Here is a 27,839-nt window from a genome sequence, read left to right as displayed (position 1 = left end):
AGGATTGGAAGGAGGTACAATGGGGGTCTATATTCCTTGCAGCACCCCAAGCAAGTGAGGAAGGGCAGACACATGGGCCTAAAGAAAAAACCCACGTTAAGCCAGAGACATCTTGGAGGCAGAATGGGCCAGTGGCAGGAAAAGCAACCAGCAGGACTAGGAAGTGCCAAGGGAGTGGCCCCGCAAGGGAGATGCACAGCCGTGTCCGCCTGGATCTCCAGAGGGCGGGTCCACTAAAGTAGGCAGCACCCAGGGACAGGTGGTGAGACTCATCCAGATGGTGAGTCTCAAGTGAGTAGCCTGAAAAAAGCTATCACTGTTAAATACATGAACTTTCTGAATATATACACACACAATTGTGGGGGAAGGCAATATTAAATTTTTATTAATATTTGAACAAAACCACCATAATTGTTCAGGTTTAATTTAGGAGCAAATTTGGTTAACATCATTGCCAGGAGTTCACAATTTGAGGCTAAGGTGCTGATTAATGTAATATGGCTATCAATTTAATATAAATGAAGTTTTTTAAGGCTAAAAGCAGTCTGATCTCTTAAAGAAAAATATAACTGACCTACACTTCTGTATTTAGTACTATAAGTACACTTCAGCACAACAGTCAAAGGGGAAGATCTTAATTGAAGATCAGAAAGAAGCACCACTATTTTCTTTTATAACATGTAAGACTTAGTCATTAACATGCTAGTAAGAATAAGGCAAAGAATGTGTCAAGCGCTGGCATCTATGAAGTGCAGTGAGGTGGCTGCGGGACGCGTGCGGTGGTGGCAGGCAAGCAGCGGGTGTTCAGTCATCTTCTCCTCCACAGAGCAGCAGGAGAGTTTTCTTATAATCCCCAGAAGTATCACCCTGAAACCAAAGGAATCCCATTAGCCTCCATGACTCCCAAAAACCACAGCAATGAAAAACTGAGAAATGTCTGGTAACACATTTTATGATGTGACACTGCTCCCAAGTTCTGCATGACTTCACTGTCAGGGATGTCACACAGGGATTTCCCCACCAGTGAGCTTCTGTTTAACTCTCTAGCTTTCCCCTGAAAGACACTATCTCCCTCTAACAGTGACGCATGTGTTCCCTCTAGGGACACACAACAGGGGAGCTTTACAACTGCCTTCGGGGGCCTCCCTTGCAGTGCAGGGGTTAAAAACACAGCGCTATCAAGTGATCGCCAGCCACTGAGGCACAAGTTTGATCCCTAACCGAGGGCAGGGGGAGGGGGGCCCCCGCTGCGGCAGCCACGACTGCTCCGCTCAGAGACAGAGGCAGGACGTGCTGTGGCCCTCCTCTGCCCAACCCCCACAGTTGTGTCTACACCGGGGCTTCAGGTGCCTGGTGAGCGCATGCGAGAGCTCGCAGGAGCCGGGAGCCCAGCCACAGCACACACACAGCGAGCTCGAGCTCGAGGCCCGCTCAACCGAAGCCTGTCTGTTCACAGCCCACATCAAAAGGAGCAGATGAGGGAGGGGAGGGAATGGAGGGGAGAAGACAGGAGGGAGGAGGGGTCCAGCATCACAGCAGAACTCTGCGCCCCGCTAAGGCTCTTTCCTGAGGCCTCATGGCCTCTCCCCGGAGCTGTGGCCCAACACCAGAGAGGAAGCGAGCCCAGGCGGGAAGGAAGGAGAGACTTGAGAGCAAAGAGCAGGGGCTGCAGGAGACAGCGGGACCCATCAGGAGGGAAAGAACACGCACGGTGTTGTGGAGCTGGGTTTGCTGGGCCGATGGCTGAACAAGACACCGCCCCCAAGAGCCAGCCTCTGCCTGGCAGCCCCTCGGGGACACGCAGCTCTGGCGCACACCCTGACCTGGGGCTGGGCCCTCCCCGGCGTGTGGTCTGCCGGGGATTTCCAGACAATTTCACGAAAGGTGCCGTTCATTACCTTGATCATGGAGTGAAGAGAGGTGGCAAAATTCTTCCTAAATTCCTTCCTGATGTTAAACAGGTCAATCTCACTCCTGGAAACCATGACTCTGATGAGGGTGTGATCGTCCGTCCCAGCTCCCTTTAAAAAAACAGAAAAAGGAGCGGGCACGCGGTTTGAAAATGTCACATGTTACGTCAGACTCCTCCGAGTTAGGATGAATTGATAAAGTAGGACAATTCAGTACAACTGAACTGTGTGTTTTAAGGAGGGAAAACCCCACAATCCATCGTCTACGACATCGTCACCCCGGAGAGATCCATTGTGCACAAAGCGGACTCAAGGTACACACTCACCTTCATAGCGTAGTAGAGAGTTTCTGCAAGGTAGGCAGGCACACTTCGAATGGATTTCACTAAGAGCAAATAATATGATTATCAGATGCTATTGTGATAGGAAAAGGACGAGGCAGCTACAACTCCCAAGCTGCCTCATGCTTATCGCTCTGCTGATTCCAAGGTGTAAGAGGAACACGGCTGAAGGGCTGCTCCTTGGCAAGCTGACCTGGTCTGCTGCTCACCAAGCATCACCTCAGACACTCACCTGAGTTTCCTTGGAGTTCTGAGTTCTACACAGTAAGGCACAGAGGACAAGACACTGGCTTCTCAGTGCCCTTTTGTTTCCGAGCACACTGGCAGCCTGGGTTATAAGCCACGGCCTTCTTCATTTCCAGTCAATGATACAAATAAGTGCAAGGTTTTATCCCAAGACATTCAAGCCAGCGATACATGATTACCTCCATCTAACCCATGATCGTCTTCCTGCAATCTTAATGTGGCTCCCTCCTCTTTAATATCCACGGTCCACAAAGGGCAGTGCGAGACGTGCCCATTCCAATGGAAACACCCTGACAAACTGGTGACAGAAAGGAGTATCTTCCCGGAACATGGACATAGCTATTGTATGTTAGGGGCACTCAGACCTCAGCCTGCTTAGCTTCAGAGACCTAGCGCACATAAAGTCTTTGAACTGCAAAGATTTCTCTTGTGCCCTCTTTTCTAGTACTTAAGGAAAACAGCCCCCGTCACCGCAGAGGTCACACTGATGTTGGAAGGCTCCCTGAAAGTTGTTCTATTAACGTTATGAACTGCAGACTCAAGTGAAAAGCTTGAGTTGATTCGTGGATGTTTTCAGCTGATTTCCACAACATGCACACCATGAAAGCTCAACACCGGACATTGGAACAAACAGCACAGGAGGTTCAGCCTAAACACCCGGACACAGTGGCCACGAGGCTGTCCACACAACAGCACGTGGATTACCCTGGGCTCTGGAGAACATACCACCACAGTAACCCACACACTCAGCTCTCCAGCTACAACAGATTACTCTGAACATTGGCTGTAATAAAATTCTAAATTATTTAATCTAAAATAAAATGATCACCACAAATTCCATTACATCAAAGATAATTTTTCTAAATCAGATGCAAATTTCTCAGACTCCCTCAAAGCTGTAAGGACAGTACTCAAAAGAATTCTAAAATTAACATGCACAAGCCTCTGAGACAATACCCACAATCAGACTCATAATAGAAATATTTCTAGTGCAGCTTCAAAAATAACTTTTAAACATTTGTATTAGTATTTTCATAGGATTACTTGAGCTCACCCAATAACATGTATTTCCAACATAAAAACAGATTTTGAATTAGAAATTTGTTGGAGTTTACACCACCCAAATATCACAAAAGCTCTTGTATTCATGGCTGGATTCAGACACAGCTCCAGTGGATTAAAGCATGTTAGCTCTCAACACCGTTAACTTTACACAGATGATAAAATTACCTACCAACAGCAAGGAGAAGTTGCTCCAAATTACCAGAAGTCTCCCGGTCAATGGTTTCCTCAATTTGAAATCCTGATATTGTCATGTACTTGTCAAACACTGTAAAATAGTGAATGAACTCTTAGCCACACGGGACCACGCTCCTCAGGAAGCAGCATTCCTGTGGATCTGGCGTCGTCCTATGAAACACCCCCGCCCCACCCCATTCCTTGCTGATGGGTGCTGACCTCCCTCAGAGCATCAACGCCCATGTCCTGAACAAGGATCATAAATGTTCTTGTTCTCGTTTCTCTTGACTAGTTACAACCAATGAAACCTGAATGTAAATTTCATGAAGAGGATTCTGAGAAATTTTCTCTTTCCCTATAGGAAGAGATACGTAAACTAATTCACCCCTTTCTTTTCTTCTTACTGTGAAGTGGCTGATACCTTTGCAGTGACAGCAGCCATCTTGTACACCGAGGACAGTGGAGCAGAAAATGGAAAGAGCCCAGGTACTGCCCAATTAGCCAAGGAACCCTACCCGACAGATGGATCCAACTTTTAAAGCCACTGATAGCAGTTTTCGTTTTCTTTTTTTTTTTTTTTTGTGCGTGTGTAGACAAACTGGGGTGCAGGCCAGAGGTACGGGGGGAGAAAGGACTCCCCAGAGACAGAGCGGGGAGCAGAACAGGTGGATCCACTGAAACCCACTGCTGAGGGGAGCAGCGGGGAGACAGGAGGGGTCAGCTGCACCATGTGGGTCAACTCCCTGGCCAGGATCACACTCTGGCCACAGTGGTGACAGCCTGAGACTGACCCCGCCCAGGCCACCAGGGGAGGCCCAATAGAATAGTTTTCTGTCACGTGCCGCTGGACTCACTCCCAGCTGACACCACAAGCACTGACCACTCTCCACAGATGAGGACGTGGCCACCACTGACTAGGAGGACCCGGCCTCAGCTCGGTGAGTGTGATTCTGAGAGTCACAGTTCAAGGATGGCCTCCTCTGTCACCCTCCGACAGTTCAGGGTGACCAAGTGTCTCTAGTTTTGTAAAAGCAACCACAGCAGCAGAGAGAAGTGAGGAATTTCACAAAGTCACCAGGAGAAAGAAATACAAAAAATGACCAGTGGTGCCTGTCACGCAACAGGCACTCGAGCAAAACTGCTCCTGTATTAACAGTGTTCCAAAATATGTGTTTTATATAGCTTTTTTCACTCACCCCTTCTCAAATGAGACACACTTCGTGTTCCAAAGATGGTGATAAACTTCTCTTCATCTGTCCCCCATTTAAGTTCTCCAGCTTGAAACAAAGCCTGTGAAAATTTCAACCACGTTAAATAAAATGTTCTCTCATCTCCCATTTCTTAATCACACTTGTGTTTTACTCCTTGAGTATTAATTCACCAAGTTCATCACCTTATACTTTGCTAACGCTTTCCACCCTGAAACTGGGCTCACCCATTTGGGGCGCCCTTGGAGCTTGCCTCAAGGGCGCCCTGTGGATGGCAGTCAAGGTAGCCAGGCCCGGCAGCAGCACCAGCTCCAACGCTAAGGTGACCTTCGGCCTTTCAGGAGCCAAGGGGCCGGGGTGCGGGCAGGAGGCGCTAGCCGCCTCACCACAGCCACGAGCACTCCCGCCTGGGGAAGGACTTGCCCTGAGCGAAGTCACTGTGTTTCCATTTTGCTTGCTCTGTAGTTATTCGCTGACATGATAAAAAGTAAACGCCATATTTTTTGCTTTCAACTAACATTCAGCCAATGGTAGCAACAAACAGTTGTTACATTTCTAAAGGATCACAATAAATGTTAAAAGGGTTTGGGTACAGCACATGCCTGGGACACAGAAGCACCCAGTGTTCCCCCAAAGTGGGAGGACATGCATTCTCCAGCACTCAGATCATCACAGTAAAAATCAACAAAGTGAAAAGGGAGTCCACTTATCGAGATCTGTATAACTCATTAAACCCGAAGACTCACTCTTGGAAGTGTCCAGAAAGGCACACCCCGTCCGGCTGTGCTTTGTTTAACCACGCCTCAGATGCAGTGTTTTAGAAGCGGAAGGTGTGTGGCCCCCTGCCTGGCACAGGGCCAGCAGCACCACCTCCCTGAAGTGTGTGCTCACCTCACCCCGGCCACACTTGATGTGTGCACGCTGGTTTTGGACACAGTGCTGTTGCACACTTAACAGACCACAGGCGCATGTCAACGACTTCACATGCACCAGGAAACAGAAAGAGTAGCGGCTCACTTTACCGCAGTGAGTGTTACTGTGCTGATCTGGAAACAAACACTAAGCGCAGGCAGCGACGATGTGTTTCCCTCACAGCCAGGCAAGCACACAAGGAAGGCAAGGCCCGTGAGCACCGCTGAGCCGCTCCTTGGAGCTGGCCACAGGCTCCGATGCAAACCAAATAGAGAGGAGGGGTCAGAGCACGTGTTTAGATGCTTAAGAACACCGATTATGATGAAAACATCCATTTTTTTTTTTATTTGCAGGGAATTTTTTTAAATGCAACTTTATAGTGAATTTTGAAGTTAGAAATTTTAATGTTAAAAATAAATATCAGGCCTCCCTGGTGGTGCAAGGGGTTAAGCACCACACTGTGAAGCTGTCCGCAGCCTCCGCAGCACAAGTTCAATCCCCAGCCAGGGAGCAACCCACAGGGTGCAGCAGACCTCTCCTGTCTCCCCGCTGCTCCCCTCAGCAGTGTTTTCAGTGGATCCACCTGTTCTGCTCCCCACTCTTGTCTCTGGTGAGTCCTCTCACCACCACCACCACCCCGTATCTCTGGCCTGTACCCCAGTTGTATGCATAAATGAATCTTTAAAAATATCTCTTCTGATGCAATATCAAATCTACCACCTTCTTCAGGTAGTGCAATGATATCTAAAAGTTTTGTTTTGTCTTGTTTTACCCTAAGAAGCTCCTTTCTTGTTAAGGAAGACGCCCAGCACTCATAATAGAGCTGTTCTGAGGATGGATGGGGGCGCCCCTCCCCCCCCCCGGCCTCCAAGGGGTCACAAGTGACCTCACAGCACCTCTAGTTCAGCACAAAATACAGAGGTTTGGGAACCCAAAAAACCTGGCCCTTGGCCCTATCTGCGCAATGTTAGACAAGCTTCTGGTCTCTTCTGGCCTCAGGGCGCATGGTCCTGTGGTGTCCTTAGTGCAGACCATGGGACTCGGCACGGCGCGCAATGCACAGAGTCAGCAGCAGCAGGTTTCTTTCTCCTTCCTGGAGAACTTCGCCCCAAAGACAGCACAGCAGGGACTTGCAGGAGCAGAGGTGAAATCAGTCTGACACATGAGAAAGGTTAAGAGGTACAGTGCATTATCTGCAGAATGTCCGAGTCACTGTGGCTTATCGAGTCCTGCAACGTGAGGAATCCTCTTAGCGCCAGGTGTCACAGAGAAAAAATGTCAAGAGCTTAGGAAAGGGCCCTTCAGTGTCTCAGATACTGCCCTGAGGACATTTTTGGGCCCTGTGGGTGAGCGCCCAGCTGTCCCCACTGCAGCTCGGGCTGTCCATAGTGAGGCAGGAGGGGCTGCTGCAAGTTGCTGAATCGGTTAATAATCCCGTTTCAAAGGAACCCAGGCGGGTGCCGGTGTGGCTGCCATTCAGGCCCTGGTCACTCAGCAGCTCAGGAACGCCTGGACTCTACCCAAGGGACACTCTCAAGACAGGCAGGAGGCAGCTTCCAGGGGTCCCAGCCGCCCTGCGGGGCTCTGAGGCTACGTCAGCTGCGCGACAGGCAAGCGATGGCCCTGCCTCACATGGGCCCAGGGCACAGCGATACAGAGGTTTGGGAGCCTCCCCGCAGCACTGCCCGCCACGCCACGGTCCCGCCGGAAGGGGCCGCTGCCCGCTGCCAGTGCCTCACACGTCCACCCTAGACCCCGCATTCGACACAGACCTGAGCCCCCCGGAGCCTGACCCCGCGCCGTCACCCACAGACCCATGAGGAACAACGGCCTGAAGCACCCTCACCCCGGAATCACAAGGGGGGCTGCTGCAGCACTTGTGCCTCCGGGAGGCAGAGCCAGCCAGGTCTGCGCGTCTGCAGACATTTGATGCGGAGGGAGCGGGAGGCGCTGACAGGCCAGAACCTTTTCGGCTCAGCCAAGAGAAGGGCGTTAGGTTCAGACAGGCCCCGCTGGGCTCTGGCTGTTTCCTCTAATTCCTGAGCCTCGGTCTCCTTCTCTGTACAAGGGACAGTGTCCCCGGCCTGAGAGGGACACACAATGCTTCACCAGCTGCTGACCGGGCACCACTGTCTGCTAGAAGCCAAGGACATGAGCCGAGCCCACAGCACAGGGCTCCCGGGGGCAGGCGGGGACAGGGCCAACTTCCACAGATGCCACAAGGGCTGTGGCAGGCCTGGGAGGCCCCAGTATTCCCTGGGTGGACCCTAACACACTCCTGGGGGGCCAGGCAGGGCTCCCTAGAAAGTGGCTCATCTGAGCACTGACCCCTGACCATGAGTCGGTGAACGGGGAGAGGAGAGAGGCAGACTGTCAAGGACAGGCCAGAGGCCTCAGAAGCAGGGGCCAGACGCAAGAGTCAGGAAAACTGCGTTCAGAGGCTCGGGCTGTGTCCTGAGGACGGCGGGAAAATTGGAAGGCCGAGGAGGGGCTGCCCTCTGTGAGCCGCGGGTGGGGGGCTGCGGACACCTCAGGCGCCCGGTCCCTCCCTCTCCTCTCCCCAGTGAGGTCGAGACAGGAAGATCTGGGTCCACCCACCCAGGGCCCTCCTTGCTCTCCAGGTACCATCAGACCCCACGTCCAGCCTCAGAAAGGACGGTCCACGGATGAGTGAGCCTGGCCTGCCCTGTCCAGCCGCGGCGGCCAGCAGTCCAGGACTGGTGTTTTGCGGACACAGGTGACCAGAGAGACAGGCTATGGGGTGTGGCTCTCCCCTTATTACCAATTTCACATTTTCCAGTTTCAGGTTTCAAATTTCCTGACTCAATTCCTCTCCTTGATCACTTATGGAGCCTACAGACACAACACGGAACTTAAGTCACTTAAATGCATTTTATCTGTGTGTCACCATGAAGCAGCTGACAAAAGAACAATCTTACTTAGAGCTTCATCAGAGGAGTGGGGAGAATTTCCCAATACTACAACAACTTGTCATCTACTATATAATAAAACACCTTTAATCACCGAAATATCCTTTCTTCTTTCTCTTTTCCTGCCAACACACCTAACATGTCTTTTTGAATTAACACCTAAGGTTTTTTGGTAAAATTCCATGTTTTGTGATTGCTGCACAACTGGAAAAAAATAGCCTATCTGGATGGGACTCACTCTTTGTATGCAATTTATTTCACTTCAACTTTGGAATATTTTATTGCCAGATGAAAATGAGAAAACTATACTTGCACGGGATTAGCAATTTGGTAGTGGCCCATAAATAAGATGACTTGTACATGCTCTTACAGTTCTTATTAAAGTGGATTCTTTTCTCATTTATATGCCATAACAAAAGCCATCACGTTACGTGTCACGCACCTGAGCATCTTGTTCAACCTGAGCTTCATCCACTGCAACGTCAGGGTCTCTGTTGGCCTAAAATAGGAAATACGTCACGACACAGATTCCGCAAGTGTTCTCATGCAGAGGAGACACGGCCCTACCTGAGGGTGCAGAGAGCTCTTCTCTTCGGAAGCACATGCTTTTATAAAGTTCCCAACAATTCTACAATTTCATTTTATCACAAAGCACTGTGTAAACCAATCTGACCCTGTTAATTTGAAATTCAATTTAAAAAAGAGGACACTGATATAATAAAAACCCCCACGAGCTGGCGATTAAGTGTTTAGGTCAGATATTCCAAAGCACAAACCCAGCAGCACGGCCAGAAGCGAGCGTCAGAAATTACTGAGAAGGTTTTAAGAGGCCATAAAAGCCTTCCCGGTGGTGCAGTGGGTTGGACATGAACACAGCACTGTGAAGCTGTCCACAGCCTCTGCAGTGCAGGTTCAATTCCTGGCCGGTCAGGGAGCTACTCACATGGCGCCGCAGACCTCTCCTGTCTCCCGGCTGCTCCCCTCAGCAGTGTGTTCAGTCCGTCTGCCTGTTCTGCTCCCTACTCTGTCGCTGGTGAATCCTCTCACCCTCCCGCACCTCTGGCCTGTACCCCAGCTCTTGCATAAATAAAATAAATCTTTAAAAAAAATGAAAGAGGCCTCAGGTCACCATGTACTGACCAGTTAGGCTTCAGATGTCCTCCTCAGACTGTCAACAGTCCCGCCCAGTACCTGCAGGAGAACCACCAGCATCCTCTGGTAGTAGCCTGAAGTGTCGCCCACCACGTCATCTTCCAGGCTGGAGCCATATTCTGCAACAGAGTAATTTCAGACTTATGTACAGCTTCTTCTCAACCAGAAAAAATACATCCTTCCCCATTAATCTACTGGAGAAGACATAAAGGAAGAGACACTTGGTGAGCACAGACGTCCTCTCTGAGGGAGCGCCCCGGAGACTGAAGGCAAATGCTTCAGTGTGTGGTCGGCGCAGAACTAATCGGTCTCCAAAAGCACCTGTGTGCAGTCTACAACACGACTCGGCCGCTCAGAAGGGCTCTCCTGACGCAGCCAGGAACCTGCGGACCAGGACGCGCAGCGCAGCTCTAAGGACAAGCTGTGCTTTCTTTCTAACGCCTAACATTGGTCTCCAGGTCTCCCTTCCGCTGGTATTTTGAGTTTTCCTTCTGAGGATGCAGCTCCTTCCCCTGGAGGACAATTCGCTCTGAGGGACAGTTGCGATCCTTTAAACAAGCCCCCAATCTCACCTCCACCTCCTCCACTGGAGGGAGGCCCAGGACGGGAGGCCTGGGGTCCACGGGGCCCACAGGCTCTTCCCCCCGATGCTCAAGCTGTTAGGCAGGGAAGGACGGGAAGTGCTGCTCCCAGACATCTGCATATGCAGATACGCAGTCTTGGCCGGAAAGCAGACAAACCTTTACAGCCTGGAACTTCTGTTTTAAACCGTGGTGGTGCAGGGGATAGCCTCAGCACTAAGAAGCTATCCACAGCCACTGCGGCCTGAGTTCCACTCCCGGCCCACAGGGCACAGCAGACCCCTCCTGTCTCCCTGCTGCCCCCTCATAAGTATGTTTCAGTGGATCTACCTGTTCTGCTTCCCACTCTGTCTCTGGTGAATCCTCTCACCCACCGCACCTCTGGCCTGTACCCCGGCTCTTATATGCATAAATAAATCTTTAAAAAAATAATTTAAAGTAGAAATTTAGAAGGGTCACACACTTATTTCAGCCACTTCCTCCCTCACACCTGTATAAAATTCACATGGTCCTTTCAAATGTGTCTCCCTTCTTGGACTTGCCCTCACACAGCAACACATGAGGCTGGGCCCCAGGGCCACTCTCACCTCCCTGATCAGAGTGGCCCAGTCCCCCTCAACTGTCCCCTCCACATGCCACATCCACTCAGGGACTCAGAAGGTGTTTGAATCAAGTCCAAACATCCAAGCCAGTCACACAGGCACGTGGGTAACAGCCTACAGCTAGGCTGTTTCGATTTCTCTCCCACAACAGACCTGCACGCATCGTCCACTGTGGCCAGGCTGTCTCCGCCCTCCACACCCTCTTGTCAGCCCAGCCTCTGTGCCCCGATGCCAAAGTACCCGCTTCCTCCATCGGGACCCTGCCAGCCTGGAGACCTGCTCAGGGCCTGGTTGCCCCGCAGAGCCCCCCAACAACAGCCCCAAGGAGCTCACACACCACAGCCATTCTCAGGTGAGTCATTTCTGGTATTCCATCTCAGAAACATCGTTAAAGACTCATGCCCCAGAACAAAGAAAATGAAGGAAAAGATAAACAGCTGCAACTACATCAAACTAACAAGCTCAAGAGACAGCCACCAGGACAAGCGAGATCGCATACCGGGAGAAAACATCTGCACTTCACAGTACCAATAAGGGACTGATACCAAACATCTACAAAGAGCTCACACAACTCAACAAAAACAAAATAAAGAATCCTGTCAAAAAGTCGGCAGTAGAGCTAAAAAGACACTTCTCCAAAGAGGATGGAGATGGCCAACAGGCACATGAAAAAATGTTCCACGTCACTTACCATCAGGGAAACGCAAATCAAAACCAGTGAGACAGCACCTCACACCAGTGAGAACAGCCCACATTAAAAAACAACAAATGCTGGTAAGGACGTGGAGAAAAAGGAAACTCTTACACTGCTGGGTGCAGACTGGTCCAGCCACGATGGAAAGCTGTGTGGCAGACCCTCAGATTACAAAAAATGGAGCCACCATATGACCCAGCAATTCCACTCCTAGGGATCTACCCAAAGGACACAAAAACATTAATTCAAAAGGACACCTGCACCCCTGTGTTCATGGCAGCACTATTTACAATAGCTGATATGGAAACAACCTAAATGCCCAAAAACAGATGAGTGGGTCAAGAAGACGTGGCCTTTGTACATGGTGGAACATGACTCAGCCATCAAGAGACACTCGCGCCACTCGCAGCAACATGGAAGGCGCTGGAAGGGATCATGCTCAGTGTGATAAGCCAGAGGGAAAAGAGAGGTATCACGTGGTTTCTTACAGAGAAGGAACCACACAAGGGATCAGGAGGGAAAAGACAAACCTAGCAGGAAACTGTGAATGGAGACTCAGCAGGAGGGGGCGGAAAGGGATCAAAGCCTGAAAGAAGCGCACAGGGGACTACAGCAATGGCACGGCTGCCTCAGGGGTGGGGCTTTCATGGGGACCACACCTGAGAGGAGAAATCAAACACTGTACAAAAATGAACACCAATGTAAAATATGTAAATAATTATATTTTTTAAAAAGCATGTCTGGGGGGCCTCCCCGGTGGCGCAGCGGTTGAGCGCTGGGTTGCGAAGCTGCGCGCGGCCTCTGCGGCGCCGGTTCGATCCCCGGCTGCTCCCCGGCCACCAGAGGAGGGTCCCACATGGCGCGCAGACCTCTCCTGCCGCCCGCTGCTCCCCTCAGCAGTGTGCTTCGGTCCTTCTGCCTGCTCTGCTCCCCGCTCTGGCTCTGGTGAATTCTCTCGCCCTCCCGCGCTTCTGACTGTACCCAGTGCATGTATAAACAAAACAAACAAACCAGCAAACAAATAAATAAAGCATGCCTCTATAAAAAAAAAAAAAAAAAAGCATGTCTGGGGCCTCCCCGGTGGCGCAGCGGTTGAGCTCTGGGTTGCGAAGCTGCCCGCAGCCTCTGCGGCACTGGTTCGATCCCCGGCTGCTCCCCGGCCACCGGAGGAGGGTCCCACATGGCGCGCAGACCTCTCCTGCCGCCCGCTGCTCCCCTCAGCAGTGTCCTTTGGTCCTTCTGCCTGCTCTGCAACCCGCTCTGGCTCTGGTGAATTCTCTCACCCTCCCGTGCTTCTGACTGTACCCAGTGCATGTATAAACAAAAAACAAACAAACAAACAAATAAATAAATAACATGCCTCTATAAAAAAAAAATAAAAAAAATAAAAAGCATGTCTGGTATTTGACTTCGGTTGGATTCTACTTTACCTGTTGCAATTTTCCCAGGTCCTGCACCCTGAACAGACGCCGACAGATCCCTTGAGGACAGGAGCAGCGCCGCGTCTGTGTCAGCTGGCCTGGCAGCGCGCCCAAGGCATCCAGGGCCTCCCAGCCCAGGCCTGCCCTGGCCAGCCCTCCCCAGCCCTTGCCAGCAGCTCCCAGGCTCGCTCCTGACAGCCAACGCCCCGCCAGGAGAGGCCCAGGCACCCTCCACCTGCCTGGGCGCTGCGAAAAGCAGAATTTGCGCCGCAGGCCTCGCTCCGACCTGGCCGAGGGGACACGCACAGCAGATCCGGCCACCCAGCTGCGAGGTCTGGGTACCCACAAGGCTGACCCGGGCGCTGGGCCTCTGCCCACCGGTGTGTCTGCTGCGGAGCTCCAGCAGGAAAAGCACTCTCTGCCTTCACTTTTATTTCATGTTCTTGCTCCACTCACAGGCTATATTTCAAACTGAAATATGGACTTTTTTTTTTTTCCACAAAAAAAGAAAGGCACACCAAAAAGAAAAATCAAAATGCAGAGTACCCAAGCATTGCCATACCTGAGTAATGCACGTTCACACAAACACATTTTTCCCAACTCTGATTTGGAAAACGTTTCTTTTGCCAGACTCGAGACCATTAACTTCAAGTCATAAAAATGAGTTTTTTTAAGACAAAAAAACCACAAAGACCTTACAATTAATGTAAAAGAAAACCTATATATCCCTATACTAGTCACAAATCCTATAAAAAGAAAACTGGCTTGGGCCTCCCCGGTGGCGCAGCGGCTGAGCGCTGGGTTGCGAAGCTGCCCGCGGCCTCTGCGGCGCCAGTTCAATTCCCGGCTGCTCCCCGGCCACCGGAGGAGGGTCCCACATGGCGCAGACCTCTCCTGCCGCCCGCTGCTCCCCTCAGCAGTGTAGTTCGGTCCTTCTGCCTGCTCTGCTCCCCGCTCTGGTGAATTCTCTCACCCTCCCGCGCTTCTGACTATACCCAGTGCATGTATAAACAAACAAACAAATAAATAAAACATGCCTCTATAAAAAAAAAAGAAAAGAAAACTGGCTTGAATCAAAGCCCATCCAGCCAGCGGGAAGGGGGGGAGGGACAGAGCACACACCTTCTTCGTACACCTGCTTGATGGCTGCCAGCTCCTCCGGGGTCCTCGACGCAATGATTTCCGTCAGCACTTTCTCATCTGTCCCAGCACCCTGTTTGGAAATTGATTTTTAATAGAGAAACCATGTCAATAAAATTAAAAAAAGTTGTTTTCCTAGAATAGATATCACCCAAATTACATAACTACACAAATACTACCCAACACAACATTCACTTCTTTCTATACAAGTTCTATTATAGGCATCAGAAATTTCAAATTTTCTTTCCAAATAAAATCTATCTTTTCTGTCTAAAACAGTCCATTTACATGTATGTGCATACATAATATGCCTATAGCAGGTTACATAAATTTGTCATTTTATCAGTTTACTTCTATATAGTTTAAAACACAGCACTGAAGGATGAAATTTACAAGATTGGAATAGCAAAGGCGAAAACTTTACGTAAATCCACAGGGAGGAGCGAGGATGCTCACCATGCCCCCACAGGGCCCGCGCTGGCCGGGCCACCACCGCGCACCCGGGAGCAAGGTCAGGTGTCAGTCAGTGCAAAAGCAGTGGGCCTTGCTTTCTGAATTTTTGAAACTGTTACTTGCCTTTCCTTTTTCTGACTATAATAGTCATATCTAACACTAAATTACAAGATACAAGCTATGATGTTGCTGAGATCAATTTAAATTCATATTTTATAAATTTGTTTGTTTCTTTTTTTAACCCAAATCAAGTACTGGAAACTAGGTTTATGGCCAAATTCAGCTTCCCAGACATTCCAGAAACACTCCACAAACCTCCCCCCTCCCTTTTTCAATAACCTAAGATTTTATTGATTCCAAAGGGTCCCAACCTGATAAATTGCCCTCTCCACTCTGTAAGAATCTCTGCCCTATATCTTCTTTTGTTAATCTCATTTTGCCCATTCAAAATCTAACTGCTGTCAGCTGACCTACTCCAGGTTCAGCTGGAGTAGGGGCCCAGCCAGGGAAATATACACCAGTTACCCACTACCCATGAATTACAAGTTTACCATCCACTTCACTTTAGTGCTTAGCAGTGCGGGAAAGAGGGAAGAGTATCAGAAAGTCATTCTTATCTGAAAACTCTCTTTGAAGTTTTATTTTTAATCTAAAATGATTAACAATCGGGCCTCCCCTGGTGGCGCAGCGGTTGAGTGCTGGGCTGCGAAGCTGCCCGCAGCCTCTGCAGCACCAATTTGATCCCTGGCCACTGGCGAGGGTCCCACATGGCGCGACAGACTTCTCCTGTCTCACCCGCTGCTCCCCTCAGCAGTGTATTTCGTCAGTCTGCCTGTTCTGTTCCCCGCTCTGGCTCTGGTGAATTCTCTCACCCTCCCACGCTTCTGACTGTACCCAGTGCTTGTATGAATAAATAAATAAATCTTTATTAAAAAAAATAAAATAAACATTTGTTATTAAAAAAAACCCTTTAAAAAAATAAAATAAAATGATTAACAATATTATTGCTCCCTAATCAAGCAACTTTCTACTTTAAAAAATATCTAGGGCCTCCCCTGGTGGTGTAGCAGTTAAGCGCTGGGCTGCGACGCTGCCTGCAAGCGCCGTTCAATCCCCGGATGCCAGCAAGGGTCTCATATGGCGCATAGACCTCTCCTGCCGCACCTGCTGCTCCCCTCAGCAGTGTATTTTGCCAGTCTGCCTATTCTGTTCCCCGCTCTGGCTCTGGTGAATTCTCTCACCCTCTCGCGCTTCTGACTGTACCCAGTGCTTGTATAAATAAATAAATAAATCTTTAAAAAAAAAAAAAGAAAAGAAAAGAAAAAGTATCTAACTGGTAACATTTCAAAAAACATGTCTCAAAACTAAGAAGGAAGAAAATAAACATAAAAGATTACAAAAACATTAAATTTTATAGGGCTGTTACTGAGTTAGCTATACAAAGAGATCAATGATAATTTTCTCCCTCTTTTTCTTACTGCCTCCTCCAGTTTGTCCTGCCAGAAACTCTCACTGGCACATCTTTTAAAACAGGAACACGACATGCCATGGTGTCCGCACGGGCCACTCCCTCACACCCCCACACCCCTCACCTTGAGGGCCTGCTTCAGCTCATAGGCGTCGTACAGCTCGGAGGGTTTCATCAGAGCCACGATTAATCTTTCAAATTTTCCAGTCAGTTCTGATTTCAGGTCATCCAGAAGATCCTAACTCCAGAAAACACAAATTTGTTGAGCAGGCAGAAATGTTAAGGACATTCTTCTCTAGCACGCTGCCCTCAGCTCTGCCCAGCCATGGACGCCATATGGCCGGACCCAGAGCCGGCGTCGCTGGCATCGAGGTTTCGTGTCTAAGAAGCCCTTCCCTCACCTTCAAGGGTCTAAGAACATGAGCACTTTAAGAGTAGATTAGAGATGCTTTATTTTTAAATACTGCACTGAGAAAGAAACACATACCTTCAAAAAAAATTTTTCCGAAATAATTAAGAACCGCTTCACACTTATAAAATCTATCCTGTCATGGCCAAATGTTGCACTTGTTTCTTTTCTCTCAGGACTTAATGACATTCTCATGCCTAGTGGGTTATGTTCATGGCACCCCAGCCTCAGCGGGACCCCGGCGCCTGAGGGCCCTCTGCCGGAGGGCCCCGCCTGTCAGGCTGGCGCTGGCCTAGACATTCTCTCCCACATTCTTTCATTGTTTCGCAATGAAAGCACAAACACATTTCAGAAAAACAAGAGTACATTTACATTCTTCACATAGGCACTCATTCATTCAGTGACAAATTTAATTTTAATAAAATAAGATTAATCAATAAATAAAACCTCATTTATTAAAATGCCACTGCAAGTGGAATCAAGTCTGTGACTGTGTCATGACAAACACACTGGTAGCATGTTTGCACCTAGAAAACAGACCACAGAAGACCCCGGGCACAGGAGAGCAGGAAGACCCCAGGGCTGCCAGCCCCTCAACCCCCAGACTGCCCCCGCCCCTGCCCCAGCACCCAGCATGGGTGAGCAGGCGCTGGCAGCTCTAAAGTAAGAGGTGCTGGACCAGCCAACGGGAGGAGCAGCAGGGAAGGACAATGATGAATTAAGTGGCACCAACAGAAGGAGATCCGCAGACTCAAAGCAGCCTTGAGACCAGCAGCTGCCCCTCCGCACCCTGGCGTGGCCTGCACTTACCCTGCCAAACAGCGTCTTAAAAGCCACAGCGATTTCCTGGCGCTGAGCGTTGCTCCGGGCCGTCAGCAGGGTCAGGATGCTGTCCTCGTCCGTTCCTGCAAGCGTCCATACCGCCTCAGTGCCCTCGCTCTCTTTATCTCACAATTTTCATTACATGATTTATTAAACTATAAAATTTACAATATGTAAAATGCTATGTTTCCAATATATATGGCCCCCTATTCCTGATGCATCATGAAATAGGAGGGAAAGAAAACACTCCTGACATTTTGAAAATTGAGGACACCCAGCTTGTCATGCAAGAAAACTCCAGAGGGAGACTGCGCCGGGTGGTGCAGGGACTGAGAGAGGACGGAGAAACAGACGTGTTTTGAGTTCTGACTCCTCAGGGCTAAAAATGCAGAGAAACACAAGCTGAAACAGGATGAGAAGGGCCGGGGGACAGGCCCATGAGCGCCCTCAAAGAGCAGGTTCTGGGAAGCTTCGGGGGGAGGCAACGCCCAAAGCAGCCTTGCTTCCTGAAGGAGGGGAACTTGCACAGGGGTGGGGGGTGCACAGAACAGCACAGGCTTGGGAACGGGCCAGCTGGGCAGCGGGACACAGCTTCTGCGAACAGATGGGCAGACGGCACAAAGCACATCAGGTAGGCCCAGTCCAGTCCGACAAGGCGGCAAAGCAGAAAGCCTGGCAGGACCAGAGAGCCTGGCTGGGCTGACCAGGGAATCCCACCGGGTGGTCAGGACAAAGACAGGTCAAAGGTCAAGTGCGTGTGGGGCCAGCACAGCAAGGTGCAGTGGGGGGAGGTGGGAGCCACTGGGGGCTGCTGAACAGCTGTGGGAGAGCCGGGAAGAGGAGACAGCGAGAGGAGCCGGCTGGGAGCTGACCGGGAGCCCATCGCTCCGGAAGGCCTGCGGCCTGCTGAGTGACCCCACAGGGGCACTGCACAGTCTCCAAGCCAAGGGGCTGGGGGGTCCCTGCTCGGCCCTTCAGAACAGTGACCCGCCAGTCGCAGCCTTTTAGCTTGTGCAAGTTTCCTTAGACCTTTCAAATCAAGATCTCTTAAAATTCATCTTAACGCGAAACACTGACCTGTTCTTCGGGTCACAGAAATGTCGTTTCCTATCTTTCAGAAGAAAAAGGAGGTTGAATTACCTAACCCTTTCATGGCGTTCCGCAGAGCTTCGGCATCGGCGCGCTCATCAAAGCCGGGGAAGTCGGACACGGTGCCTCTGCGAGCCTGGGCAGGAGACAGTGCTCAGGGGACAGGCCGTGTAGCTGCGCCCGCCGCCCAGCAGGTGGAGCCCTGAACGGCGCTGCCCTTCGGACAGCTGGGCAGCCGGGGGTGGAAGGCACTGCTTGAAGCCTGGACCAGGGACTCACTCAGCAGGGAGCTGCCCCGCAACACCGCATGGGCAGCCGCGCCCCCCCACCCCCCCACCCCCGCCTGGAGCTGCCGGGGAGGGGGGGCGGGGGTGGAAGGGGGGTGAGCCAAGCACCATGAGGGCTGCTGGCCCCAGCCTGGAGCTGCCGCCCCCCGAAATGCCACCCCCCCCAATGATGGAGGACAAGAATAGAAAAACTGAAAAGGAGGTGCACACAAGACCTGAAACCTGGCTCACAAAATGCCAAAGCTGGAGGTGGGGGGAGAAGGGTTTAGCACAGCCACAGAAACGACTGTGGAGACAAGATCCTTAGGTGACGGCACCCAGATCACAAAGCAGAAGACCCAAGCAGGGGTCAGACCAGCAGGGAGTGGCTGGGGGGGTGGGGGTGTATAAAGAAATAGAGATGTGGGTCCACTGTGGCATCTCCGGTCCTTTCAGAATCTCAGAGTTGTCCAAATCAGCAACTAAGGGAAGGCTGACAAGGAGTGACCCCTCCCTCCCAAACAGAAGAGGACGACATCAGTGCAGTCTCCGTCTGTCCACCTGTGACTGCAGGTGCTTCTTTTCCCCAGCTCTCTCCTCTGCAGGGCAGCAGCCTCTCCCAGCAAACCTGCCCTCTCGGGCGGCTCTTCCTGCCTGCTGGTGTCTATGCAAGTGTCCTTTATTCTTCTGTCCCTTTCCCCAATAAACCTATTCTTTAAATAAAACTGACGTCTCTGTCTCGGGGAGAAACTTGCCGGGAAACTCATCCTGTGCCGCTGAAAGGGGAGCTCTGGGGAAAACTTCCCAGAGTGAACCCAAGGACCCCGCACCCCAAACCCACTGACTCCAAAAAAAATGACAACAGAAACAGTACAAGGGCTGCCCGCACCCCACCTGGAACTGCTGGGGGTCCACCAAACACGAGGGCTGCCCCTGCCCCCACCTGGAGCTGCGGGGGGGGGGGGCTGTGGGGGGCCCCTGATACACTTCAAGAGCTTGGCCCCTGCTGGAGCTGTCGGGGAGCAGCCCCACAAAGACTCTGAGAGGTCCATGGAAGCACCTCCCACACCTCCATCTCACCTCTTCTCATGCCCCCTGAGCCGCTGGAAGCCCTGCCCTGCCGCTCCCCGCGCTGGGCTGTGGTCCGAGCTCTTCCTACTTCGCTTTTCATCTACCCTGCTTCCTCATATTTATTAGGGATTTTAAGGCAAAATTTGAAAAAATGTTGTATCTTGGGGGCTACAAGGGGACAAAAAGTCCCTGAATTCAGGAAAGACACATTAGATGGCATGATTTCTAACCCTTTCTGGGTCACCTTATTTTATCACCTCCACAGGGTCTGGAGGGGCTCAGAAGCCCGGCACCCCTTCCCTAGCCCTGCCGGGCGCCCTCCAGCCAGCTGCCCCCAGGCCACAGCCTCTTGCAACCAAAAAGTGAGGTGCAGTCAGTTCTGAGAGCAGCACTGGCAGTTAACCAGAGCCTGAGGGGAGGGAGTCCTGGAGGACTCAGTCCCACACTGTGAGACTCCCCAGTAGGGTCCAAATGGACACGAATTGAAGGACACACAGCCAGTGTCAGAGACCTGCTTGCTGGTGTGGGACAGCCCCTTCCGGTCAGGGCTGGGTTCTGGCCTTGAGAGATCCACCCACAGCCGCGAGGGTCCTCGTGTTCACGCTAACTGCACAGATGCCAACAGCCCGGTGAGTGCCCTTCCACCAGCTCTAACTCATGAGAAAACACATTATTGAGGAAATGAATATAAAAAAGATTCCAGCAGAACTTCCAGCCCAGGTGCAATGAACACTCCAACGCAGGCATAATCAAGTGTGCTTCCTTACAGCTCCTTCCCCTTCAAGATTCATGGCCGGGGCCTCAGCACGCTTATCTACAAGGTTGGGCAGCCGGCCAGCTGGTCTCTCCCCAAGGCCATCCCCAAATGCCTGCATCTGTCCCCCTTGCCTTGCCTCCTTGTCTGGGGACTTTGCCGCAAGTGGCTGTGCATCCTGAAAAATGATGCTATCCATGTGACAGCTATGGACACAGTTGTGTATAAAAGGAACCCTTGGTCTTTAAACCAGTGCTCAGACCTTACGGGGCTGCCCAGGTCTGGGACCTCATGCATGAGTCATAAAGCTTCTCCTGACCTCACCATTCCTGAAGCACCACTTGTTATTCCTCTGCCTGGGTAAAGGCTAGCATTTATTTCTACAACATAACGGGGGCCATGCGGGTAGCCCTGCACTGAGCTCCACAGGCTTGGCGCCGGGCCAGCAGCAGTAAGTTGGGGTAGAAGTGAGTGTCCTCAAATCAGACTGGGGCAGGAAAATTCCCTCTCCCACGTCAAACTGCATTTCTCTGGCTACGTGGACACCTTCGGTGCCATCAGCACCTCAGAGACAGCCCTGGAGACAAGGCACATTGATTCCTTCCCTCCAAGCCGTCTTCTGACCAGGCCAGGAGCTGTGCCTTCCTGGGAAACGTGGGCGAGTGCAGAGACCCGGCAAGAAGCAGTCAGCCCAGCCCTGGCGCCTGAGCACCTGAGGGACCAGGCCGGGTGGGGAGAAATCAGAAAACTTCCCCAAGTGTCCTGGAAGCTTCTGAGACTGCACCAGGCAGACTCAGGAGAGCTGCGAACCCCAGAGGGGATCCACAAGCGCGGGGGAGGGGTCAGGGTCCCTGACCCAGGACAGATGTGGGCCCTGAGCAGGCAGGAGGCTGGGCAGGACTGGGCTGATGGCAGCGGGGAGGAGCATGTCAGCTCTACCAGGGATGGGGGAAGACGGGTAACAAGCCCTAGCAGGGGAGTGTGACAAGAAGACTGACCCCACTGGAGAGCAGAGGGGAGAAGGGCGTGGCAGGGGAAGGGAGAGGAAAGGAGGGGAGAGAAGGGAGGGGAGGGGAGGGGAGGGGAGGGAAAGGGAGGGGGAGGGGAGGGGGAGGGGAGGGAGAGGGGAAGGAGAGGCGAGGAGGGGGAGGGAGGCAGGAATGGGCGGGGCACGGGGCCTTGGGGCGCCTGGGGGGTGCTGGCTGTGGCTTCAGGGCGGGGGTTGGGGGTCATGGCTGCGAGGGGGATGCCCAGGGGCCCGGGGAGTGGGGGAAGGCGGGGCCTCCAGCAGGCCCACCGGCAGCCAGGGGAGGGCAACCAGGGGAGGGGGCGTCCCGGGCAGGCGCCCCTGGGCCTGCAGAAGGAGCCCGGGAAGGGGCGTGTCCAGGCTCCGCACCGTGAGGGGAAGCCGTGGCCTCTCGCCCTTCCAGAGCTTTCCAGAAACCCGACACCACCGCATTCCTCCGACACCACCGCATTCCTCCCGCCTGAGTCACCACAGGGCGGGCCCTGGGGGGAGGGGGGGGCAGCTTCTCCGCCAGACGCTGCTGCAGGGTCCCCGGCTGGGCCCTCCCCGGCACCACCCCAGCAGCCGACTGGGGACCCAAGGCTTCCACAGACGCTCGGGCAGCCCCGGGCCGCGCCCCTCCCGCGCCTCCCCTCCAAGACGAGGGCCGGAAAGTAAGATGCATAAAATCAAACCAAAAAGACAACCAAAGGGCTGCTTTTCTAGACAAAGGCTTTTAAAACACACCCCCCCCCCAAGGATGACTACTATTAAAATTAAGGATGAGAAAACATTTGCCTGTTTGGAAGAAATGTAAAAGGCACAGAGAAGGGACCCTCCTCAGGTCAACGACATCAAGGTTAACCAAACACACACATTCCATGTAATACTAGCTAGGAGTCAGAGATCAAGGCCCAAACCTGCGAGATGGCAGCTGCCAGTTCTGGGGGCCACAGAAGCCCGGGGCCCCCGGGAGTGAGCAGGAGGGGCTCCCCCCCCACCCCAGTCAGAGCTCAGGCCTCCTGTGACCACGAGAGGTGAGTAAACAACAGTGAGAAAGAAATGAGATAAGCAAGAAAAGAGGCTAAGGTCAGTGTGACAGGATTGTGATTTGAGCTGCAAGTAAAATAAATATCAGGAAAAAACTAGAACCTCCAAGAGGACAAAAGGCAAGAACAGAGACAATGGGACCAGGGCTAAGATCTCAGCCCCAAGCCTTCTCCACCCTCAACCACATCTAGAAGCCAGCTTGCCGGGCCTCCCTGGTGGCTGAGAGGCCAAGTCTCAGGCTGTCGCCACCCAGGCCTGAGCTGGATCCCCAGCCAGGGAGCTGACCCCATGGCGCAGCAGACCTGGCCTGTCTCCCCGCTGCTCCCCTCAGCAGTGGATTTCAGTGGATCCGCCTGTTCTGCTCCCCACTTTGTCTCTGGTGAGTCCTCTCTCAACCCCCACCCCCACCCCCCGCTCCTCTGGCCTGTACCCCAGTTCTACTCAAAAATAATTTTTTTTAAAGATTTATTTATGCATACAAGAACTAGGGTAAAGGCCAGTGGTTCAAGGGTGAGAGGACTGACCAGAGAGAGCAGGGAGCAGAACAGGCAGACTGACTGAAACACACTGCTGAGGGGAGCAGCGAGGAGTCAGGAGAGGTCTGCTGCGCCATGTGGGTAGCTCCCTGGCTGGGGGATCAAACTTGTGCTGCAGTGGCTGCAGATAGCTTCAAAGGTTGCGTCTTAACCCCTTGTGCCACCAGGGAGGCCCATACTCGAAAATAATTTTTTAATTTTTTTTTTAAATGAGCAATTCTTAATCTTAAAAGATTTGGTAACTCTGACATTCTTAAGTTTCTAGTGAAACACTGTGCCTGATAATACCTTTATGAAATTCCTGCTGCCTCTGCCTGTAAACACCGACTCCACATAATGCTTACAAAATACAAGTTCCCAAAGGAAAAAAAAATACAAGTTCCCAGACCTGTTCTAGGAGGGGGACAGTGGTCAAACTCTAACTGACCAAGTTTCTAACAGGTACCTTTTCTTGCCAGAGCTTTATAGTGTCTCTAGCCTTACACTTGCTCAAGAAAAACAGGAACCAGGGCCTGAAGTTGCGAAATCTTATGAACCCATCCTAGAAGGATGGTGCAGACCATCAAGTGTCCAGCAGCAAGAGAAGTTCAGAACAGCGCACTGGGCTAGCAGGCCCCACAGCCTGCCCCACCCCGCCCCACATGACCCAGGCCCCGCCCCATGGCGACCCCTTCTCCGTCACAGCCTTTCCAAGCCTTTCCTGGGCAGGAGAAAGTCCTTGAGGCATGGTCCACCCTTTCCTCAGCCAGAGGGCTCTGAAATAAACCTGATTTCTTCCCACTAGCTCTTGTCTCAGTATTGGCTTTCCAGTGCTGAGCAGCTGGACCCAGAGTTGCGGCAGGATGTTACAAGTAACACCAAGTTCAGACTACCCCAAATCTAATTTTTAAAAATTTCATTATTTGAAAGACATTTAAGGACATAAAAGCCTTAAACTGGATTAACATGTATAAATAGATCATTCTTCTATGAATGTCCTTGATTTTCCAAAGAATATATTTCAAGAACTTTTACAAATTAAACCATCTAGAAGTAACTGAGCTGGAAACAATGGGACGAAAAACCTGTGTCAGCAGGTTAACCAATAAGACACAGGTCAGGACCAACTCTGGAACTCCAACCCAGTCAGACTGAGGAAGCAACCCTAAAATCTAAATAAAAAATTGTGGTTATATCATCAAAAGTTGGCTGTTGAAAAGAAAAGACGGATTTCAACAAAGGATCCAAAACACTGTACTACAGGTAATTTGGACAATTGTTAGCAGCTCTTCAGCCATTCTTGGTCCACACTTGAACTGCCTTGTACCCACATCTGACTCGGGAGACAATGTCACTGGTACAATAATCGAAACTCTAACAACCCCTGAACAACACGAGTACGGACTTCGTGGGGTCCATTTATACCCAAAACGCCATTTTTTTCTGTGGCATCCACATTCACTACTCCACCAAGCCAGGATGGTGGGTGCTGGCTGGCTGTGGGGAGCCGGGACCCCCACCTTTGGGGAACCACTGTGCACGTGGACTTGTAACTGTGCAGGGGTTGATGCCACTGAGGGTTGTGCTCCTGAGCCACCTGTAATTTATTAGTCATTCAGCACAGTTTATGCTAAAATAACATGGATGTTGTGGTTTTGACCCCCATAAATATAAAGCCATTCAAATTAGTGACTTACTGTCTTACTACAAAAAGTTAAATATTGTCCAAAAATTGTTTACATGCAGATACACTTATCATTTATATTTCTCCTGTACATCATGGAGAAAATAGTTAGCTAGTGTGTGCTGTCTGAGAAAGATGGACTTTCCTATCAGACTCCTCCTTCCAGTAGGCAGAATCCCACAAAAGCCAGCACTAACAGATGGGGGGGGGGTGCGGTGTGTGCAGGAGAGGGCAGCGGGCCAGGCCGCTCACCCCACAATGCGCAGCTCACCCCACAGACGCGCCTCTTTGCAGCATTTGCCCAACAGGAGAACATAAGACACTCTCATGTGGTCCCCATGATGTGTCAGTTTTATGCCATACACTGACATGATCAGGGTAAAATTAAACTGAAAACACTGAATCAACATAAATTATTATTTTTTTAAAGATTTATCCATTTATGCATACAAGAGCTGGGGTATAGGCCAGAGATGCGGGAGGGTGAGAGGATCCACCAGAGACAGAGCAGGGAACAGAACAGGCAGACTGATGAAACACACTGCTGAGGGGAGCAGCGGGCGAGACAGGGGAGGTCTGCTGTGCCATGTGGGTAGTTCCCTAGCCGGTCAGGGATCGAACTCAAGCTGCGGAGGCTGTGGATTGCTTCATAGTACAGTGCTTAACCCCTTGCGCCACAAGGGAGGCTCCAACATGAATTATATTAATTATAACAATGACTATTTTATTTATATATAAGATATTTATACAAATATACACAAGACTGTAAAATATCCCTAAAAGCACTTGTTTATATATTTTAAAACGTCAATGTTTCAAAGATCAATCAATGCCTTCTAGTTAAATTAACAAGATATCTAGTCATGCTCATGATACACATTTTAATTTTTCACTAAATAAGAAACATGAATAGTTAAAGATACATTAAATTGCCAGTATTTGCACCTCTGAGGCTCAGGCATCTGACCCATTAGGCTACAGATGACCCAAGTAGAGGCCCTGGCCCCACAGCCTCGAGTGGACAGCAGAACCACCCAGACCTAACAAGACGGACACCGCCCAGACTAACAAGAGGCCACTTCAGTTTTCCACAGTGACACCAGGGCCAGAGGGAGCGTCCACAGCAAGAGCACAGCTCCAGGGTGTGGACATCCTGCCCGCTGCTACATGTATGCATGAAAATGATAAAAATTTAATTTAATTTTAATAAAATGTTTACTCCCATGGTTTCCAAGAATGACTAATAACAAAGTCAATGCAAAATTCAAAATTGTAGGGGGGCCTCCCTGGTGGCCATCCCCGGCCAGGGAGGTGACCCACATGGCACAGCAGACCTCTCCTGTCTCCCCGCTGGGACCCTCAGCAGTGGATTTCACTCAATCCACCGGTTCTGCTCCCCGCTCTGTCTCTAATGAATCCTCTCACCCCCCCCACACACACATCCGGTCTGCACCCCAGCTCTTGTATGCATAAATAAATAAATCTTTAAAAAATACTTTAACATTATATGTGACTTTTATGCGAATAAATAGTTTTGATAGACAACAGTCCTGGTGCTGTAAGTGGTATAAAACATACATAATTTCGTAACAGAAGGCACCATTCGCCAAGGCTTGGCGTACACAAGGGCCTCGCTATGTGTCCATTCTTAAAATTATTAATGCCCGCCATTGAAACATTTTGTTCATTCATGCTGCCGGTTACCTGCATAATTGAAAGGAATTGATTGAAAATTGTCAGCCATCACTGGGTAAAAAAGGTTTCAGGAAGCAGCTGAATGAGCAAGAATAAAGAAGCTTATTCTTTGATACTTGCTAAATCCTCATTTCCTTCACCGCAGCAGCAAAACAAGGTAGAGAAACTACTACTGAAGAAAGAAGAGCTGTTTTCACACAAAAGCGTCCTTCACGGGAAGACTCCAGACTCCAGACCGAGGCTCCGCGTCCGTGTGGAACCGGCTCGCGGCCTCCTCAGGCCCGGCAGGAAGCGCGGGGGCCGGGGCGGGGGTCCGCCCGCCGGAGCCCGGGCCGCGGCGGGGCGGCGTCTGAGGCGCTCCACGGGCGTCTCCAGGGGGGCAGGGGCGACCCGCCCGCGAGACCCTCGGCGCCCCCCCGGCTCGCGGGTCTCGGGCCCCCGCGCGCCCCGCCAGCCCGGCTCAGCCCGCGGCCCGGGACCGCGGCGCCTCGCCCGACCCCGACCCCGACCCCGCCCGCCCCGGGCCCCGCGCGAGCCGCGGCGCGAGGGGGAGCCGCGCCGACCCCCCCCCCCCCGGCCCCGCCCCCCGCCCCGCGCGCGGGACCCTCGGCGAGAAACGGGCGCCGCCGCCACGGGGCCCGGGGAGGGCCGCGGCCCACGCCCGCCCCTCGCCCAGGGCGCCCCAAACGCCACGTCACCCGCCCGGCCGCGCGAGGAGGGGCGCCCGGGCCGGGCGGGGGGGCGGGGGCCGGGGCGCCCCGCCGCCGACACGTCGGGGCCTTACCTGGGCCATGGCGACCGCGGCAGGTCCGGGGCTGCAAGACAGACAGAGGCCGGGGTCCCCCACCGCCCGCCCCGCCCGCCGCCCCGGCCCGCCCCGCGCCCCCGCGCCCCCGCCCCCGGCGCCCCGGGACCCCCGGCCCGGCCCGGGACCCGCTCACGCCGACCCGGCGACCGCGACCCCCGCGCTCACCGCGGGCGGACGGCGGGACGCGGCGCAGCGGCTGGAGGCAGCGCCCGGGCGGCCCGGAATAGCGGACCGCGCGCCCCGCCCCGCCCGGCCCGGCCCCCCGGCCGCGCCCGCCCCGCCCCGCCCCGCCCGGCCTGGGGACCCCCCGCCCCGGCCTGGGGCGCGGCCCGGACGCGCGGGCGGAGCCGTGGGCGGGCCCCGCGGAGACCCG

General features: G+C 52.2%; 1 protein-coding gene across 2 annotated transcripts; it reads right to left on the bottom strand.

The window, feature by feature from the left end:
- Window positions 1–332: 332 nt before the first annotated feature.
- On the bottom strand, window positions 333–27,652 carry ANXA5 (annexin A5). 2 transcript variants are annotated; one of them, XM_037495751.2, is made up of 13 exons: window positions 27,632–27,652; window positions 27,443–27,473; window positions 18,669–18,753; window positions 17,517–17,611; window positions 16,422–16,535; window positions 14,359–14,449; window positions 9,978–10,057; window positions 9,229–9,285; window positions 4,933–5,026; window positions 3,732–3,827; window positions 2,237–2,295; window positions 1,899–2,021; window positions 333–867 (listed from the first exon to the last, which is right to left on the bottom strand). In XM_037495751.2, the coding sequence occupies exons 2-13, from the start codon at window positions 27,449–27,451 to the stop codon at window positions 805–807; spliced, it is 966 nt and encodes a 321-aa protein (XP_037351648.1). In that variant the 5' UTR covers window positions 27,452–27,473; window positions 27,632–27,652; the 3' UTR covers window positions 333–804. The 2 variants fall into 2 exon arrangements, with proteins under 2 accessions (XP_037351648.1, XP_037351649.1); XM_037495752.2 differs by lacking the exons at window positions 27,443–27,473; window positions 27,632–27,652 and adding an exon at window positions 26,668–26,899.
- Window positions 27,653–27,839: the final 187 nt, after the last annotated feature.

Source organism: Talpa occidentalis, unplaced genomic scaffold, assembly GCF_014898055.3.
Source record: "Talpa occidentalis isolate TD23 unplaced genomic scaffold, MPIMG_talOcc4v2.1 talOcc4.8, whole genome shotgun sequence".
Taxonomy (NCBI): domain Eukaryota; kingdom Metazoa; phylum Chordata; class Mammalia; order Eulipotyphla; family Talpidae; genus Talpa; species Talpa occidentalis.
This window is presented reverse-complemented; position numbering and strand designations above follow the sequence as displayed.

Coding starts and splice junctions, on each gene's coding strand:
- ANXA5 (XM_037495751.2), bottom strand. Junction 14,450..16,421: donor AGCTGAAGCAGGCCCTCAAG/GTGAGGGGTGTG, acceptor ATTTCCAAACAG/GGTGCTGGGACAGATGAGAA. Junction 5,027..9,228: donor AGGTTGAACAAGATGCTCAG/GTGCGTGACACG, acceptor AAATTTTCACAG/GCTTTGTTTCAAGCTGGAGA.